The sequence below is a fragment of the Haemorhous mexicanus genome, chromosome 1 (genome assembly GCF_027477595.1).
Source record: "Haemorhous mexicanus isolate bHaeMex1 chromosome 1, bHaeMex1.pri, whole genome shotgun sequence".
Classification (NCBI taxonomy): domain Eukaryota; kingdom Metazoa; phylum Chordata; class Aves; order Passeriformes; family Fringillidae; genus Haemorhous; species Haemorhous mexicanus.
The window spans coordinates 34,153,387-34,174,191 of NC_082341.1; the positions used below are offsets into that span (position 1 = coordinate 34,153,387).

Consider the following 20,805-nt stretch of genomic DNA (forward strand, 5'->3'; position numbering starts at 1 on the left):
AAAAACAGGTGAAGAGGCAATCTGTAAAGGAACCAGAATACAAATAAAATAGTCCTTTGTAGTGAGAGATTATTTAAATCATCATTTTGAAGCCAGGAGGAGTTGTGTAATGTGTCAGTTGCACCTCCTCCCAGAGCACCCAATAGAGACACAGCATAGATGTTTGTGAAACAAATTTAGTGTCTCTGAGGCAGGAGTAGCTTTTGGGTCCCTCAAGTTCTGTGGTGGGACATATGAAATGCTGAGACATTTCTTCAGAAATAGTAAGATGAGTCTTGCAAACCTTCAGCTTTGTCTGGGCAGCAGTGCTCCTCCTGCCATTGGTGGCACTGATACAACTCCTTGTTTTTAACCCAGAATTTTCTCATTCCATAACTGCTTAGTGAAAACTGGCAAGAAAAGGCTGCTGATTAACTGCTGTTATCCAGCAGATAAAACTTTGTGAGAATGGTTGGGTGGAATTTATAGTAACACTATGTGTTGCATGTAACTCTAGTAGACAAAACTATTTTCATCTGAAAGATTAACTTAATCAGGGAACTTTGTTTTCACGATGTAAGATGCAGGGAAATAGTTTCCATTCACTAATACAAGAATCTTAATCTTCTTTTCTTAGATTCAGCTGGCAGAAAAAGAGAGACAAATAAAGGAACTGGCATCACAGTTGGAACTCTTTACCAGTGAGAAGGTATTGTCACACATTCTGAAATACTAATGTAATGTAGAAGTACCTCTGAGCTATTTATGGCAATTAGTCGAAGCCAAATTTTACTGAAAAGTGAAATAATAATATGTCTTTATAACATTCAGATAGTATTGTATGGTATTGTGCAAAGTTGGGATTTTTCTTTGAAACTTTATTTGATTACTTTACAATTCCAGTATGAGGAAATACTTAGCAAAAACAGTCATTTTAATACTGATAAACTGAAACAAAACCGAACTTTCAGATTAAGCTAGTTAATTTTTTTGTAAAACTCTAGATTGTCAAGTAGTTGGTATTTATCTTCTTTTTAAGCCAAGGATATAATTTTTAATAGATCTCTCATATTTTTCTAGTTCAAAAGAAATCAAATTTAAGTTTGAGTTTTGGTGAGGCTAGTTTAGGTGGAGGGAGTAATTTTAAACACCACACATAAGAACAACAACTGTAATAATAATAATAATAATAATGTATGAAGCTTATAAAAGCTTGGAACTTTGTCTGCCAAATTTATAGATATTTACATTGCAGAGAAGAATCAAAGTGGCTTTTCAGACTGGACCCATGATTTAAAAGGTTAAGCATGGGGTAGTAGTAAACAGCATTTCAATTTATACTCATTATCAGTGTTTGTTTATAAACCAAGCATAGCTTTCTAAAAATGTTCATATGCTGTCTCTTCAAACCTATGAAATGACTTTGTTTCTGTTTTCTTTACATGCTTAAATAGCCTTTGGTTTTTTTTTTGTTTTTTTTTTAAATCAGCCTCTATCCTAACTATCCAACTTCTGGCTAAGCTTGCTTTGCACCATCTTTTTACAGTCATGTTGATCTACATTCTGTTTCAGTTGTATGTAATGTTAAAATTTAACTAAGAATGCTACTACCTCTCATTTTAAACTGCTTCTGTATTGCAGAAGAAGTTGGTTTTAAAAAGGAAAATCTTGATTTCATTGCTAATTTATTGTTCCTGCTTTGAATTGAGTAAAGATTAATTACTGAGATTTTACACACTCATCAAAATGTGCAATCCTAGATTTTTAATCTTACCTGTTTTAATCATAGGTTCCTTTTAGTTTATAAATCTAAAGTAACTCTGGCATAGTTTTATATTGTATCTAGAGGATGGATGCCATCCATTACATGAGGTCTTTTTGCATTTGAGTAGTGTTTTGTTTTTCAGAGTAGTTATTGGTACTTGATTTTTGCATTTTTCTGTTCAAGGGGTTGATCTGAAGTTCACCTGTTGGCAAGAAAAAAATATTAAATTGTTCTTTTTTAAACAGGCTTTTAATTCTTATGGAGTTGAACTGGCAGTTGAAGCTTTGGTTTTAAGTTTAAATTTAAAGTCTTTCAGGGAAAAGACGCACTTCAGTCTTTGAGGGTTTTATTAGCAACATGTCAGCAAATATTAAACACGAACCCAGAGAACCCAGAAGAAAATACTAATCAGAAAGAACATTACTGGAAAGCATGTCTCACTTAACAGTTCCTATTTTTTAATTATTGTTTTCATATTTATATGTCAGACTTTTTTGCTTGAATTTTTTGCTTGGTTCTGAATTTAAGTGGCATATTCCTTTTGTTATTCATGGCATTTTGCTCTCTCTCCCTTAACCCTCTTTGTTGAATGGAATGATGAGAAAGGTTTTTATTGGGATAAATTACAGCTGATGCATTGACCACACTGAAGTCACTTTAATTAGTGTCTTTTAAGATCTATACTGGCTTAGAGTTTTAATGGTTTCTGAGTTATAAAACCTCTTTATAGTTTGTAATTACTATCATATGTATGGTTTACGTGCAGGAACCTAGAATTTTAAGTATATTAAGTTTTTCAAGAGTTCTGTTTGATCATTTCTGAAAGATCTGATCTGATTCATATATTTCTGTTAAATATCAGAAGGGATCCAGTGCAATGTACTTAATAGTTCACTAAATATCTGCCACTCATGAATTCGTATGGAATTATGGCAAGTATGTACATAGATGTGCGCCACATACTAAAATGTTACATTTTTGAATGCTATAGTATGATAGGAAAAAAAGAATTGTTTTTTTTTTTAATTTTAACTTTTAAAAACTTTTCTCGCTGCACGTTATGTTTAGTTGTTATTGTTAGTCTACTGATTTTTACTGATTTAGCTAATTTTTCTTCATTGTAAAAAGGATGCAGACATTTGAAAAACATGGCAGTTCTGTTTGTGTAATTAGAACAAACTGACAACAAACCAAAAAAAAAATCTCTTTAAAATATCTTCTCTGTCTTTTCTGTTCTTCATTGACTATTTTTGGTATTTATGGTATACTTGGCATAAGGTCAAAATGAAAAGACAGTAGGAAGGTTAGCAGATTTTTTTCTTGTAAAAAAATATTTCATAAACATTTCAAATTTTGCTAGGACTCCATAAGTTAACCACATTTTGAACTTTGCATTATTTAGGAGCTTGGCAGGACACCAGGAGATCAAGCTGGAAGGATGATGGAAGGACAGACTTCACAGCAGACATTACATTTTCGCAACCCATACTCAGAGGAAAATGGACCAGTTCCTGCAGTGCCAAGTAGACTACCAGTATTGCAATATGGAAACCCATATGCAATTCAGGAAAGAAGAGGTAAATAAATTTCACATCCCCCAGTATAATTTCTCCCTCTGTTTCAAAAGCAATGCCTCATTGAATGCAGGTTAAGTACCAACAGTCTTCCGACTGGTTTACAGAGCCTTTTCTGACTGATGAACATCAGTATAGGGCCTTTATTTTATGATGGGAATCAATAAGGTAAAGAGAGTTTTAAACACCTTTGCAAGAAGCTGATTCTCTCCTATTGTTTTATATTATCTAAACAAAAAATGTGTTTAACTCTTGATTTTTAAAGGTAAAGTAGCATGTCTGTAATCTCAAAATACAGTCTACTGAACAAAGATGTCCTAATTAATTTTTTTTCAGATGGAGCAGATGGTGCTTTTAATCCTGATGAGATCCAGAGACCACCTGTTAGAAGTTCCTTTTGGGAGCTAGATGATGTAGTGTGTAGCCAGCCTTCACGCAATCTCAGTCGGCCTGATGGTTTGGAAGATCCTGAGGACAGCAATGCAAGTTACCTTTTTTTTCTTATTTCTTTTTCTTGATATGGTTACTGATGAGTTACCAAGAGTTTCACATGGGTTTTCCATATCTGATAAGCCCGATTTATTCTTATGTATATTTGGAATTGGTTTTTCTTTTCCCTGAAAAATAGTTTTGCTTGCTCTGAAGGGGAAAACTCTATTGATGACAATATACTTGTTCCTCTAATCTCTTGAGTTACTGACAGCTTGTTTTGGTATTAGGACAGTAGCTTCGTAATTTTATTTAAGTACTAAAGTAAAAAAAAGTCAAGTAGTCTCAATTTAGGATTTTTCTCTCTTGTGTGGTAGAATGAGAGCTCAAAGTGTAGCCACATCTTGCTCATTTTATAATAGGAATATAGGAACTAAAGTGGAACAGAACAAATAAAAATGTAGAGGATTCAGATACCAGTATTTTCAGTTAAATGCTAACTGTAAATTGGTATCCTAATAGATACATTATTCTCATCTGTTAATATTTTGTTTTGTCTTCTGCAAATCTGCGTTTATGAATTTCCATTTTGAATGCTTTTTGCTATTGGACATGTATTTGAAAGAGCTTAATTGACTGTTGCCTAAAGCTGATTAAAAAGAAAGAGATACATTTGCACACTTTTTTTAAAAATTTTTTTTATTTTTTTTTTATTAGGGCTTTGGATGTTTTAAGTTTCTGGTTAGCTTTTCTTTATAGGGCAGTTAACTTGCACATTCTGGTATAAAAAATAGGCTTCTGTAATAAATTGGACTGTATGTCTTCATTTGAACAGGAACAGACCTATTACTCTTTCTTATTCCAAGTACTTTTGCACCTTCAAAAATATTAAACAAGAAATACCTTTCTGCAAAGTATTGTGCTCTTTGCAAGTACAGTGGTATCATGACCTGTTTCTCATTTAGTCTAGTTTGCCACATTTAATTGCTATTAACCTTTGCAGAAACTGATCAGTGTTCAGACAGGCATGATTTTAGCCCTGGTGCTCAGCACCTATAATGGAGAAAAATGTATTTCTCCCTCCTGCCTTTTGCTCCCAATGTCCATTACTGTGAATAATTAGAGAAACTGTCAGAGCTTTTGCAGCCTGTTCAAGATCTCAAATGTGAGCTTAATGCTGTCCCCACCTTTACTTCACATTTTGCATATTTAATCTGATCATTCTTGACGTAGCTATTACATCTGACAAGCTCTTCTCTTCTTTAGTCATCTGCTGCAGTTTAATTAGCAGGGTGTTTTCTCTGATCTATGTGCTTTGCCCTCTTGCAAACCCAAGAGAAACAGTGCTAGAGTCTTGTGCTCGTTTGCAGACACAGCTTGGATTTTTGTAATGAGGTGGAATATAACAGGCTTAAATAAAGTTCAGCTAGAGAAAAGGTACCTTTAAATCAAATAACGTGTATCTTTATTTTTATTTGCAGTTGAGAATCAGTTGCTTGTTCCTCACCCAAATAGACTGTATGTATAGTGTAGAAATTTATATGGAAATGAGAAGCTGCAGGAGTCTTTCTAGGGAGACTTAGTAATATGCCAAAGATAAAACAGTCCTGAGGCAGGATGTAAATAAATAGCCAGGAAAAACTTCCACATATGTAAGTGATTCATTATAAAGAAGAGTCTGTCATTTGTGCAGAAGAAACAGCAAATATAAAATGATAAATATGAGGAGATTACCATTTCTTGGGCTGTTTTTAAAATAAGATATTTAAGGTGTAGTTGTTTGCATTTTTTTCAACCAGCGGGATGTAGAGCCTTATGCTGGAGGAGGATTCCCTCCCAGAAGAAAAGGACTGGTAGGCTTGCTGCTTTGTTTAAAATGCTATCATTGTATGGACTTCTGCTGTCCTCCTGTCCACATTCCTATTGCTACACATTAGATTATTTTAAGAAATTAAGTGTAATCACTTCCACCTCTTCATGGCTAAAAGATCTGTTATCTTAGATAAATGAAGTAGACATGTTCATCATCATAGGTGAACCACTACCAAAACAGCCATGAAGAGGTGGAAGTGACTACAATACCCTTAATTCCTTAAACTAATATAACACAAGACATTCAAATGCCTCAGAATTTTTGTGCTGTTGTGTTCCAATTTGGTTTCTCCCAAAACCTGGTTCCTTAGAAATGGGCCCTTTCATGTTTTTGGTTGTCATAAAAATCTTTCAGTTTTGTATAACTGGGAAGAGTTTCCAGAATTCTTGTAGCTTTGACTTCTGGAACTCATTGGCCAATTAAACTGATTTCTGAGAGGGATAAACTGGTCTGTGTTAATGGTGCCAGCTGGGCATGTGCACAGTGGTGATTTTGTTTGGAGTGGCTGACTTGCCACAAGTTCCTGCTGTCATCTACTCGACACTAACTTTCCATTTACTCATGATCCTGTAACTGACCAAAATGTAATTGTTGGGAGCAAAGAATTCCTAGCAGTAAGGGAGAGATCCATAAACAAAACATACATACATATGCACATATATATATATATATATATATATATATATATATATATATATATATTTATATATATTTATATATATTTATATATACACACCCCCTAAAATATGAGTTTTAGAAAATGTAGTCCTAATTACAGTTGGCAGCAAGCCCAGAATAACTATCCTGAGACTACTAAACAATGTTTTAGTCATGGTAAATTTGTAGGGGATGGAGAATGGAACTCTTGGCAACTGAGCACCAGGTCAGGATATTTTTTCAGGTAACTCCAAAATGGCCTTTCTTCTAGTAAAAACCCCCACAATGTGTTATTAGCCAGATCTGACCCTGGCAGCCAATTACTATATTTTGCATAGGGAGAACATGAAAAGACCAGTTGGTATTCAGGTGTCTCTTGGGAGAGCAGACTGCTTGCAGAAAGGTTGAGGGGCCTAGAGGAGTGAGTTTGATCTCACTCCCACAGCAGACCTGAATCACAGAATAAAATGTACGTGCCCTTCTTCCCAGTGTACCTGCCCTGCATGTCAGCTCTGTGTCTGTTCGTGTGTTTTTTAAGGCCTAGGATGGGCATTGATTCCTTACTACTGCATGTCAGAATGATCTGTAGCACCTGGGGATGGGGTTTTGTAGTGTGTCACACAGCTTTCTAATTTCTGTTTGACTATCCTGGAACTGTTTGCAGTTGTAATTATGAAAGCACTACTTGAGACAGAACTGGTTGGTTTCAGTAAAACTAATCGAGTTGCACTTACTTCTGACAGTTTCATGTCTGGCTTTCCCTTCTTCCCCTAGTGGCAAATCCCTTTTTTTACCACACTTTAGTGTGTAACACTGTATTTATCTTCATGATTCACTTAATCTGTGGAACTCATTGTGGCCGTTATTTAAAGAGCCAGAGGTACAGTCCAGTGATAATTGTTAAGTTATGATGTTAAAGACATCCTTTATAATTCATTTACTTAATTATTCAGACTTATGAGTGTAGGCGAGACTGGGGGTAGCACGGTCGGGACGGATGGAGACGAGAGATCTCTGAAGCCAAGTCGTGGAACTTGCGGTTTATTGCAAAGGGCGTGGGTACAGGGCCCTGCTGGGAGCTGCCAGCTGCAGCTCGGAGCAGGCCCGAGAGAAGAGAAAGGATGAGAGGGTAATAACGTAAAAAGGCAAGAGCTAAGAGCATAGAAAAGTAAGAGCGCAAGAGTAAAAGCAAGAGAACAAGAGCAAAAGCAAGAGCATAAGAGAGCGAAGTTCCCGTTACAATACAATAAATCATCTTCTGTGTTGAATATTCTGATTCTCACTAACCAATCTAGTACAGCATACAAATCCTATAGCATTTACATACAGCCTATAAGAATCACTACGTTACCATATTGTGCTACATTTTAAACTCTAAAAACTACTCTTCGGACCCCTTCTGCTGAGCTGGCAGGATCTGCTCGGACCCTTGGACCTGCCTGCTTGCAGAGGGTCTTGTATCATCAAAAGGGGATTACCTTCAGCCGGCCACACCATTGTTTTCCTCTTGTTCAGTAACTAAGGGATGTCAAAGCTTGCTTTCATTTCAATCTCGCTTATAGTTTCTATATTCTCAAAATCTTTTGCCAGGCAATCATATTTGTAAGGCTTTCTTGTTTCATCTTCCCCAACACTGAGTTCAGGGGGCGCTTGTTCTGCTACAGGATCAGAATGTCAGCCTGTGGGTCTGTGGTACCAGTTTTTTCCTAAGGACCTGAGACTGTGTACCCACAGTGTTACATCACTGCAGGGCACTGTAGAGCTCTTGGACTAAGAGTGTGCAGCCAGGTCCCTGTCCCTGGTCATCAGTCTGGACTGCAAGAAAGGGGGCTTTGGATCTACATAAAGGGCAGACTAAACTGTTTCTTTCTCAAAGTATGGCGTGTGGGCTTTCATCAAAACCACTTGGATGACTCAACCTCGTGGTATTGAGGTAAGCTGATGCCTTTGCTTAACATACAGCATAGGCAAGAGCCAGTGAGGCCTGGTGTCCCAGGAATTGTTTTCATACTCTCTGTAAAGCAGCTTCAAAAACCACATCGTTTTGTCTTCTGAGCTGTCAGGAATGGCTCTTTTTCTTGGGGGAGAGTGATGGGTGTTTAAATGCCAGGTTGAAAAGCACGTGTAACCTTATTTATAAGAATAAAGAATGGGCTGCTGGATGATACTGGGCACTAAGTGGCTGTGAACCAAGATGAGACCCATGTGAACCATGGTGATCTGTCCTCCCCCTATAAAGTGCTCTGTTTTGCATGGAACACTTAGGAGTTTTGTCCATAAGAAATGACAGACAGCTGTTGGGAGCCCAGTGCGACGGCACCTTCTCTGTTTTCCAGAAATTCTGAGTTGCCCCAGGGCGCTGCATGAGAATTTTTAGTTTTTGGTGACTAGTATAGTGTTTACTGTAACTGGTAATTAGAATAGCTGGGAAGTCCTCTCAGACTAAGATAAAGTTCTCATGGTTCCTATTTGGCCATGCCGTGGTTACACAGTAATCTCTGTAACATCTCTGTGAGGTCAGCTCAACACAGGGACATTTGCATTCCTCTTGTGTGGGTTAGGCATCCCAAAAGGTTAAGAACTGATCCCTGTGACTTTGCCAAGAGCAAAAGTACACTGAAGAGACAGACATTCTGTATCGTAACGGGGTAATATCAGTACATAGTCAGTATTGACATTCTTGTACAGGGCCTGGGTCAGAAGCTGCTGTAAGGAACACACAGTACGAATTTCTCGATTAAGGGAACTGGGTCACGAGAAAGCTGTAGCCCTAGGACATTCCAAAAGCTTTTACATGTGCTTGCCTTGTGTTGAGGAGAGTTTGTGCAGGTGGCCTATACAGAGGAAAGCATCATCCTTTTTTTCAGATGTTACTCAAAAAGGAACAAGGAGGAGTGTTACATTTGTATGTGGTAGGGTACCACACTTGCCAGAAGCTGAAAGAGAGGGCAAAAGCTGTAAATAATTTTATCTTACCAAGTGACCAGCTGTAAGCCAAATGCCTTTAAAAAAAAAAAAGGGGGAGGAGGGGGAAAGGGATTATAATGAAGAAATTAACTAAGACTTAAGTGTTAATTTGGCCTGTGTGTGTAGTGGAACTGTTTTACTGATGGAAGATGCACATTAATTTTCTTGGCTTAGTCCTGGTGTGCTTCAGTCTGGTATTCAACAAATTTGTTGTGTTTTTGTACAAGCTGTAGCATTGTAGCATGAGAGTACTTAAAACAAAATAGTTTTTCTTTCTTAGTACATCTATCCTATCTCCTTCATGGCAAAAGGAACGACTGATGTTTTAAAACTCATATGCCCTTTTCACTGCAGGTGCAAAGCAAACAGACTGCAAGATTATGTTTGTTGCCAGCATCTTGTCATTGCAGGCCCCACTGCCTGCTTAATGGAAATGTTAAATGGTTGAAACCAAACAGGTGTTGTCAGAAGAATATTGAGGAAATTTTCCCATCCTTCCCTCCTTCCATTAACCCTTCATAAGGGAAAAAAGTATGCTAACCTAAAACTGAAATATGTTTGCATATGAGTTATCTGTAAAAAACACAGCATGTGTGCTGTTATGTGTGCTTCTTCACACATCATGTTTTGTAGATCAGCTAAATAATTCCTAGCCCTTGCTTTTAATGCATCTTTGAGATAAAAAAGGAGACTGAGGTAGGAGTTGGGAGCTGCAAAGATCTTGGAATGTACCTGTATTTCCACCTTGAAATTACTCCATTTTGTGCTCTATTATTGAATTGCAGAATAGAGAAAAGTAAAACTTAGGCTGCAGAAATTACAGAGTGAAGGTAAATTTTATCTGGGTTTGTGTTTGATCACAAAAATGCATATTAAAGAAAAAAAAAACTTGTTTATAGGGGTTAGTCTTTAAAACACTTTCTCTTTTCAATAGGATGATGACAACACTGTACCTTCTGCTCCTGATCCTCCAAGTCTACTCTTGCGTGAGCGGGGCACAGGCTTCTGCTTTGATTCCAGGTAGATGTTATCTTGTATTGGTCTTTAAGGGCATGGAGAGGTTTCTATAGAACTACCCAAGGGTGGGGGTGGAGGTGAAAAGCTACAGAGCATTTGCAGTGAATGTTTGGTTTACAATTAACTGGCAGAGAATATGCCGTGAGACTGGGCTGGCTGTTCATGCTTTACCTTTGATGGAATTTTGACAATTTTTTTAGTAAATGAATGGACAACTTTTGTTTTTTTCCCTCTCTTGCCAACGTAATTGTGAACCTAAGTTTAGAGCTTTTATAAAGTGTTATGTTTGCTAAGAGCAAGCATTTATGAGCAGAGAAAGTGGTTTCCCATGAAACTGTTTCGCCATTAAGGCATTCAATAGATTTGTATTCAGTGGTAGCTGGAGTAAGGTCAAAATTATGTTGCTTTTAAAATGCCAGATTATTTTGGAATTTGCATGTGAAACAACTCTGACTGTATTGAGTGCTTTTGGAAAAACATTTAAATGAACTGGATGATACTTGGATACAAAGTCCACTCAAATTGAAGTTGTTAGTAAAGTTCTGAATGTCGCTGGCAGCAGGATCCTACTTTTAGTTTGCATTAACAGAATAAATAGAAAGAAACTGTTCCCTTTTTTCTTCCTCTCTGCCTCCTTGTGAAGTTTTGATGTGCAGAAGAAATGCCCTCTCTGTGATGTGATGTTTCCCCCAAACTACGACCAGAGCAAGTTTGAGGAGCACGTTGAGAGCCACTGGAAGGTTTGCCCCATGTGCAGCGAGCAGTTCCCGCCCGACTACGACCAGCAAGGCTTTGAGAGGCACGTCCAGACGCACTTTGATCAGAACGTATTAAATTTTGATTAAATACTTTGTTTTGCAGTGTAGCTTAAAACCCCACCACTTTGAGTAGTCCATCTCTGAAACAAAAGCAGTGCAGCTTTCTGTAGCAGTGCAAACTTCTGATTAAAAGCTCATGTACTCTAATGGGAGCCATGGCTGTAAGCTGCTATGGGGTTATCTTCTCTCTGCCTAACACTGTACTAAGGAAACCCACAACCCCCCAGTTTGTTGTTTATGTAGCTATTTATTCCCCTACTTAGTGGAATTTCTTCCCCTACTTAGTGGAATGCCTAAGGACACAGGAATGACTGAGCCTCAGAAAAAATGAGACTGGCTTCATGGTGTTCTTCAGCTACATTTAAAAAGATCACCAAAACCACCTGTGGTTTCTCTTAACCTTGATAACTGAGGCACAATTAAAAATGTAATAAGCAGGTGTCTCTCCTAGCAAATCCATGTAGTTTTTCTCTAAGTAACACTTAAATTGGAAAGTTACATTACTTACCCTATGAAAATATAGTTTTCTAGTACATTTCTGAGATGTAGATGCATGTACTATGAGATTCCAGGCTTGCAACAAGAGGAATGGTAAATACTTCAGTTTCACATGCAGAATGTTTGCCTTAAGGGATAACATTAAATGAGGTACGTTATACTTTAAGGCAGTGGTTTTGAGTTGAAAGAGACTGCTGTGCTTAAATGCCTACAAGTAATTGTTTAAAAAAGTCATTGCCATTATGTTGCAGTTTTATTCAGTAGAAAATATCGTTCTATTTTCACAACAGTGGATTGTGTTCCTTCTGGCTTTTAAAACGTTTTGCGTTTTAACTTTATGTATTTCTTTCCAATAAGTAAAAACATGTGTGTATATCTAAACATTTTATATTTACTTTAACTGTATTAAGTAAATTTGCTTCCCACTTGCTGTACAGTAGTCTTGTTACATTAAAAGCAGAATTATTCATGGAGTCGGTGGTCTGTTTTCCCTGCTGATGACTCAGCATTGTATGACAAAGGGTTGCTCCTCACATCTGTGTTCTTTCTTTGAGAGGGAGACTCTGGGATTAAGACTTAGAGTAGCCTCTGTTGACTGCAGTTCCCTCCTGAACACATGCAATATCCAGTTAATGCAGGAGTTAACTAAAAGCTGCATGACATGGATGAATTGCAGTGGCCTGGGCAGCAGCAACTCATCAATGCTCATGTGCCATTTGCAGTCTGAAGATTTTTGTAACCAGGAGCTTCGTACCAAGAGCTGGTCTGAGGTAAAGCATGGATTTTTTTCTTAGTGTAACTCAACAGCAGATGAAAACAGTTAGAACAGGCTCCAAGAGTTTGATGATACCAAAGTAAAATAAACAAATAAAAGACTATACACAGCCCAAGAACTTAACTCTAGGTTAGAAATGAAAAAAGAGCAGTCTTTTTAGGTCAGAGGCAGTTTATTTTAAATGTGATTTGATTTACATTTATAAGCAGCTTTCCTGACAGGAATTCTTTAAGTTGCCTTCAGTTCTAAAACAAACCTCTGTCACTTTCAAACTTAAAGTACTTTGTCCCCAACAAAACATATGAAAATATAATTTAAAGCACACTTTTCACAGACACAGTACAATACATTCACTATACACAGTATAACAAAATAGTCCCATCTTTACCTGTTTAATAATACTGTCACAATGAATAGGTAAATAGAAACTGGAATTTCAGTTTTATAGTTGAAAGGAATTTACATGCAACAATGACGTTTTACAACTGTTTAGCTGTTGAACGAACTCGCCCAGCCTGTAGTTCTTGCACTAGGAGCAGAGCCAAAACGTGTTTGCTGGCCAGATCTGTTGCCAAAGCTGCAGAAGGTGGGAAGTGGCCACTTGGGGCCTTGTGTGTACCAGTAACTCTCATGTCTGGATCATCCTTTAAACCCGGCTGTCACGGTCACCTCCTCTGGCATCTGAGAGAGGGATGTTTTGCTTCACTTTGGCTGTTCTAAACACTTACTCATTAGGATGATTATGTGTTTTAATGAGACTTTTACTCTGCTGGAGAAAAGGTAATTGTCATCCTTACAAAGTTTTAAAGCTTTGGAAAAAAAGAAAAAAAATACGCAAAGCTCATTCCTCCTTTATGTGAGCTTTCTTTTGCACTTAAAAGAACAGGAACCAAGCCAAGGCGATGACTGTGTTAAAACTGGGAGTTCCTCCTGCACCCTTGCCAGGCAAAGGAGTGTTCAGGCTAGGGCTGGTGGAGGGTGCCCACCTCTGCTCCTGGCCAGCTGAACTCCAGGAATAGCACTTGTGAGAAGAATGCTCAAGGCAGGATGGCAAGCAACAAATGTTCAGGTATGGTCCAGACACGAAGCGCTCTCATGTTGGCTTTTAAGTCAGTCTCTGACCACCTGCTGCAAGAAGCACTTAATCTTCAATAAGGCTCAAATGTCATATTTCAGCAAAATTAATTGTAAAGCTAAACAGAGACTTCCAAATGGAATGCGGTGACCTACAATGAGAAGCAAAAAATGCACAAAGAAAATCTCAAAACACAATGAACGTGAGGGAGAGGCATTAGAACTCCCTTAGCACAACTAACGGACCTCCTTAAACTATGCGCTGAATTTCTCATTTTTATTTGCAACCGCAGCACATGCTCGTACAGTAGTTGCAAGAATTGGCAACACATAAAACATTAAATCTGTTGGCAATAGAGAACTACAAAGTGCTTCAAAACTTCATCTGAGATGAAGATAATTGTTTCTCACACACACATAAATTTGCACTTAAGTATTTCCAAGTGTCTTTCTAACAGATAGTTCAGGGGTAAATATTTAGTTGGACTGGGATATTGGTCCTCAAAAGTTTGATGGGCATGAACATAACATGGCATCTTGTACAGAGAAAAAAATGTAATTGCTAACACTAAAGTGATTGTTTACTAGTTCGAATGGCAAGGTTTTCAGCATTTCAAGAGGGAGGAAAAAAAAAGATTTGCAAGATAATATAAAATACAGCAAGCACACCTTTTTATGTATGTTATTTAAGTATGAAAATATTTTTAGCATATTATGTTAAACATTCTTTCTTATTTATATTTCCATTACCTAAAAGACTTGCTACTCCACTGATAACTCCGTTATGTAAGGCATGTTAACTATAGTTTGACGAGGGCGGTACTGTTTTGGTTTTGCACACACATTGACAGATGCATCGAAAGTCTTCATCACGTTACAATCTTGAAAGGATGTCAGTGCCAAGCTCTCCTCCTCACGCTCCTGTCCCACACGTCAGTACAACTAAATACGCAACATCCCCCTAGTTCTTATTTTTTTCTTTTTTTTGGAGAAAAATGTTCTGAAGAACCTATAGCTTTTATAGCACCTTATCTCAAAGTAATGAAAATGGGTAAGATGATAACATGTGCAAATGTACAAAATCATTAACTCTACAAAGATACATCATTCCAAAATTACAGAAAATTTTAAAGCATGCATTTAATTTTTTTAAAGGGTTGCTGAGTGCTTCCCCTGAAAAAGGTGGCTGTTCTCAAAATCAGCAACTGCTGGTGAGGATTTCTTGGCACATTTGTGACCAGCATGTTATTGCTGCATCTTCCTGATGATCTCAGCAGACACGGGGGGATGGAAATTGATTGTGTGGTGCCGCAGGCCCTGAGCTGTCTTGTAACTCTTTCCACAGCGACATTTGAATGGTTTGCGTACGCGGATTTGTGTTCGGTGGCCGTTCTTGGCGTGGTACTTGATACCGTTCACATTCTGTGAGGGAGAAGGGAAAATGTCAGTGCTCAGGTGGGCTGACATGGGCTCTGCTTCCTGTTAAAACCTGAAAATGGATCAATGTTATCAGCAAAACCCTGTAACTGCCAGGAGCTCCCACTGGGTATTACACATGGGCTGCGCTCCCACGGTACCAGGTGGGACAAGGAAAAGAATTTCAAAACTTACCTACCTGGCTAATCCTGATTTTTATCTCCCAATAGATGTCACTTCCCAAAGAAAATACCATTTAATGGACTCACACATGGTTGCTCTTTGCGTTCTGACATCTTTTTCATATAGCACTGACAAATCTTATTCAGAGGTTCATTTACAAGCAAACAAAGAATTGGCATGAAAACTCGGGTCACACCTCTTTAAAGAGCTGAGACTCCCCCATGGTGGGTCTGTTCTGTTTTGTGTCATTGTTTCTAGATATGTCTTTGAGCTCCAGCAAATTCTGATCGTTTACACATTGCCTCCAAAGAAATAACTGCAGGGAATGCTTAACTCAAAAAAGTTACACAGGACACTTAAAAAATAATCCAGAGAAGCTGTCTTCAAAATGGCTATTGTTTGGGAATACTCCACAGCTAAAACTGGAGAGCTTATCCCCACTAGTGGGAAATAACAGCAACACAACACACACCCTGTTACACTGGCAAGGGCAGGAAACAGGCCACACTTCTGCCATGTCAATGAAAAACCTTACTAAACAGAAATCAAAGTAATTCCCCTGTCTTCCTTTTCACATATTTCTGGCCAAAATGGAAGAAGCTGTTGTGATCTCAGCAGCTGTTCTGATATTGTTCTGTGGAGTATACTGGAGTCTCTCATCTGCTCCCACTAAAAGAGCTCAGATTTTTGGATGGATAAGCAAAGGCATACTCTCTTTCATTTGAGCTTCTCCTAGAATGAAACTGAAGAAGATAGTGTTTGTGACAAAAAGAGACAGTTCCAAGGCTCTCCTGTGTTCTCTCTAAAGATTCCAGATATGTATCTCAGTATTTTTTTAAAGATTAAAAAAAAATAGAAAAGAAAAAGCTAAAAAGCTAAAATCAACTAACAGCCTGCATATTAAACAACTCACTAAATTAGGTCTTAGGGATTTTGTCTTTGCTGAATGACTGCCTGGTGTTACACGTAACAGGAAGTCCCCTTGGCTCTTTAAACAACGAGTTCTATCAATGTGCAGCTTTCAGTAAGTGGAAGCTCCAGCTTGGAACTCACAGAAAAACTGTCTCAAATATCCACCCTGGAAAAGAGGTGCAAGACTGCAAGCAACTGCTCCTCCCGCAGATTCATGCTCCTCTTCTCCACAGCATCCTGGCAGTGAATCCTCACCTGAAGTTGCAAATCCAGCCTCTGAATTGTCCTTTACATCCTTAAAAATTCTGGACAACCCCTGCACAGCTGTCTCCTGCGATGTGGGAGCTGAGAATCCCCCACCTCCAACACCAAACAGACGCAGGAACACGAGCCATCAGGGCAGGATTCATCTGGGTGCAGAGCACTCAGAGGAGGTAGAAAGCTGTAGCAAGACTCCAAGAGCACATCAAAGCTACATATCAGCCTCAAGAGCAGTCAAGTGAATTCCCTGCAAGCAATCTGAGATCCTGGGGCAGCTTTTGGATTGTCTTGCGCATAGTTTCAACCTCTAGCACCCACAGGGCCATTGGGGTGAGGGGGCCAGGGTTGTCACTGGGTGGCAGGAGGGCTTCATAAAGTATCTGTCATCATCTGTGTACCTTTAAGGACCTGTGCCTTCAAAAGAGGAGAAAATCTGGGGGTGACCTGCTAAACTTTTGCTTGTGCAGTGAAATTTTTAAAACAAGCCCTATTACCTATAATACCAATATTTTCCTAACAAAAACCTGTTCCTGTTTTAACTTCTAATTTTTCTAAGAAATCTTTTCTAGATACTTTTGAGCTACTATCAATTGCTATGGACGCTGTAAATCTGCAATCACAAGTTCCCTCACTATTACCTGCCAATGGTATTCTTCATCTTCTCCTGATCCAGGTTTTTTAACAATCCATCAGCCCCAGTACACCCATTCCTTGGTAAAAGGGGAGAAAGTATTTTCAGGCAGAAAAATTTAAGGAGATGCTAAAGCAGAAACCTAAAGGAATGAATTGGGCCATGGAAGGTTTGAAAAACAGTAACCACACAGAGCATAAGGAGCTTGTGTAATGTGAAATTTGACCTGTACTTCTGTCTAAAAGGAAACTGTTGTTAGAATTACAGTGACTCTTTGGCACTTTTTCCACTGCTGCAATGTAAACACTTTGTTGTATGTCTGGGCTGAGTTTGCTGAGGTGCAGCAAAAGCCATGGCCAAACTCGTACATCACTTTTATTGCTCTGGTTACTTAGGTTGATCACTATTTACTCTCACAGATGATTGAGGAAGAAGATGGCCATAGAGAAGGGCACTCTAAAAATCTTGAACAGGAGGAAACAATTATTAACCTGGGACCAGATCAGGAGGCGATAGAGAAGTTTAGACTGGCACTACCTGGTTTGCAAGGACACAAAGTCTCTTGCTGGGCAGGGCTCCTTTTGCACGGCAGGATTCACAAAGGCACTGCACTGCAGAGAACTTGCCAGCCCCACTTCAAGTAGGAAAAGACATCTCAAAAGGATGATTTTGAGAGATTTCTTGTTTCAGCCTTGGACATTCATACATTGTATTCATTTTTGTATTCTTGGCTCTTCATCCCAAAGTTTTCTTTGTGGGCCCAGTTCCTCTGTTTGACTCGCAAGCTCTAGGTTTGCTCCTTTCTTTCAAGTCAATTCCCTTGTTTCCCTCTCACTTCAATATTCCCCTTCCCTAAGCTCTACCAAGTTTCACCACTCATAGGTCAGCCTTCCTGGGGGTTGGTGCCGCCTGACAGGACCCTTATCCTTTCACCTGCCAGACAGACAAGCCCAGTGCCTCAGCAGCCTTGGAAGGTACCCCTTCTTCTCTTGCCCAAGGCCAAGAAAAGTCATGGATATAAGCTACATTCTGTATGCACTGAAATTTACTATTCTTTTTATTACTAATTTGGCACAAACTAGAGAATTTAGGACAAATACTCCAGGGTTTTCTCTATACTAGCATATATGCATTATTTGTGGGGTTTGTTGTATCAACTATGTTTCAAACTTCATTTGCTCTTTGCTTGAGTAAGTTTATCTACACCTTAAACACATTTTCAAAGTCCTTCTCCAGAGCTAGAGACCACTCAGGGGTACTGAATAAAAGGAAAACTAATCAACCCTTTCATAAATCCCCATTTTAGCTCCTACAAGGTGGTATTTTACAAAGCACATTAACTGCTCAATATCCATACACTTCTGGACAAGGCATCTAAATTTGGATGTGAATCCAAAGTCTGGTGTGGGTGAACTCCACAGAAACAAGGATTATACCTTTGGCTTCCTTGGAATCACATAGATGATTTTCTAAAAAGCAATTTTCAGGCATCAAAGATGAATCACAGGAAGAAAAATTATCCATTAATGGAAAACTAGAAAGTAACTATAACTTCGCTACTTCAAGAAACACAATTAGAGATGAAAGCAAGCTTCAGAAATTAGTTCAAAGACTTGTGTGTAAAGCATCTAGAAGTCAGTGTACTTCAGGTTTATTTAGATGTTTCTGACTATCCCATATGCAATTTAAAGAAAAATATTTCTCCCAGGACCTGTGGCTTCTCAAGAAAATCTCTGCCACACTATATAGACCACTATACAGACTACCAATACATGTTAGAAGCAAAATATTTTTTAAAATAAAGTTCCTGAAGAACGACAAAATCTTTATGACTATTTGCACTGCCTATGGGAAAGCGCCAGGAGACAGCAGCTGGGCAGGAGGCCAGCAGGAGCTTCTGATACACATCTGGGCTTGTGTATAAACATGTTCTCCTTACAGTTTCCATTGTCCACCCCAGCCCGTTCCTTTGGAGTGTTTGTTGTACTCATTCTTGTCTTATTTACCTTTCCATAATGACTTTTCAGTGCAGAGGCCATCTCTTATCCTTGAACATTGTTTGTGAAAAGGTGCCCCATCCCTACTGGGTCCTTTAAGTAGTACTGAAATACAAATAAAATCTCTAAAAATACCATTCTGCTTCTCAAACTTACGTCACCTAAGGCCAGACAAAAGAAAACTGTGTATATCCTCCTTTCCTCCTCGCTCCCTAAAGGAATGCATCCTTTCTCAGCCATAAAGTGAGCCTGGCAATTACTGTATGTGCATGTCTGTGTTCCTGTTTGGAGCACTATAATTGTTTTACAGTCCTGACTGTGATTATCCAGTACCCACCAGAAAATCCCAGTGCTTTGATCAAAGGACTCCCTACCCAGACTCCGTCAGACAAGTGGGTTAAGCAGAAGGAAGATAAAGAGGAAACAAGAAACACAACTAAAACTAAAAGGACACAACTAAACACAAAGCTAAAAGGAAGGAAACAAAGATAAAAATGCAAAAAGAAAAAACATAGGCTGAAAATAAAAAAGGGAGGAAACAGAGCCCACAGAAAAGAGAAATGAGGTGAGGCAGAGTTTAAGGAAATGTGCTTTTCTATCAGTACTAAACAGAGGTAAGTCTCTTACAAGAATACGGTACTTTTTATTTACTGCTGTTCCCTGTCAGCCCCTCTAAGGGTCATTAATTTGTTCCCCTGCCCAGCTGGTCTACCATTAATGGTGTACAAGATATCCCTTATAGACAGTCTTCATGCATTTGAGATGAAGGTAGTGAGATAGCAGAAGCAGGCACAAACAGCTTGCTCATTTGGGCAATAAAAAGACAGAGGGCTGGCAGTCAAATAGAGAACAGACAGGATATAGCAAATTACAGGGTTCTCCTTCCAGACTTTGCCATTAAGCGAATGGTTTCTGCAATGCATAGATGCCCTCTGGGCACACGACTTCTAACAATCACCACGGCTTGTTTGCTTCCTGAGCTAGGGGATTTAGCTTTTTATACCATACCCTCTGTCTGGCACAGCTCCTACCACATGCAAGGAAAGTATTGATCTTCAATAATGTGAGTTTATCTGCAAAGTAATACTTGCAAGTAGTCCAAACCCATCTTTCCCTCTGCCCTGGCCCTGGAGATGGTGTTCAGTTTTTCCTGTAACTGGAGAATAAACACGAAATAGTTCAGGATAATCTCAGCAAAAAGACTTCTATGTCCCTAAGCACACTGGTTTCTTTTCCATGTTTTATGAAACAGGGCTGTCAGGGTTAAGTGGTCTGTACAGGAACCTTGTGATTTGCTGCTATGGGAGCTGCTGCAGCATCACTGAAACAGGCTTTCTTTCATCCACTACATGGTTTCATGCACAGGTTTTCCATTCTTGCCATAAGTGTTTTATTTCAAATGCTATTGGCCTTCCTCTATTTCTGTTTCATACTTCTGCTCTCTTTTAAGTCCCTACTTACCAGTTATTTAAAGGACAAGCCATAAAATACAACCAACCCAGCCACCATGCTTTTTCTAGGGTGTACAGTTGGATTTTCCAGTAGTTCATGCAAAAACTTTGGAAAACAACTTCGAGGAAGTGTGCTAACCCACTACTTCCATTATGTCAGTGGTAAGAGAATGCCATACTGAAGTGCAAGATGTTCCACACAATTTCATCTGTCTCTGCACTGATGCATGTGAAGCAACACTCCTGTAACAACATCCTGGCATGTTCTACAGTGTCCAGCTCAAGGTTCCAGTTTAGAAATGCTTCACTCATATAAAAAAGACAAAAGATTTCTCATGATGGAGAGCAATTAAAGAACGGGGCAGGGTGGGGGTGTCAGGGAATTGTTTCCCAGGGTGTCACACAAAGGGATGCATTGTGGGGTCCCTGATGGCTGTGTAAATGTGTCATGGGAACCTGGACCCAGGACAGAATGATGCCAGAATTTCTGCAAGACTCTGCCTTCCAAGGTGAATTCTAACTTGCACG

General features: G+C 38.8%; 2 protein-coding genes across 6 annotated transcripts in view; one reads left to right on the forward strand and one right to left on the reverse strand.

The window, feature by feature from the left end:
* Nucleotides 1–12,050, forward strand: part of TAX1BP1 (Tax1 binding protein 1) — a 56,826-nt gene extending 44,776 nt beyond the window's left edge. For all 5 annotated transcript variants that reach the window (XM_059845555.1, XM_059845538.1, XM_059845573.1 and 2 more), the window contains 5 exons: nucleotides 617–688; nucleotides 3,147–3,321; nucleotides 3,655–3,800; nucleotides 10,179–10,264; nucleotides 10,905–12,050. In XM_059845555.1, coding sequence (XP_059701538.1) covers nucleotides 617–688; nucleotides 3,147–3,321; nucleotides 3,655–3,800; nucleotides 10,179–10,264; nucleotides 10,905–11,106 — 681 coding nt within the window. In that variant the 3' untranslated portion in view covers nucleotides 11,107–12,050. The remainder of the gene's footprint in view (nucleotides 1–616; nucleotides 689–3,146; nucleotides 3,322–3,654; nucleotides 3,801–10,178; nucleotides 10,265–10,904) is intronic.
* Nucleotides 12,051–12,505: 455 nt separating this feature from the next.
* Nucleotides 12,506–20,805, reverse strand: part of JAZF1 (JAZF zinc finger 1) — a 188,122-nt gene continuing 179,822 nt past the window's right edge. The window contains exon 5 of the mRNA XM_059845586.1: nucleotides 12,506–14,848. Within this exon, the coding sequence (XP_059701569.1) occupies nucleotides 14,672–14,848 (177 nt within the window). The 3' untranslated portion in view covers nucleotides 12,506–14,671. The remainder of the gene's footprint in view (nucleotides 14,849–20,805) is intronic.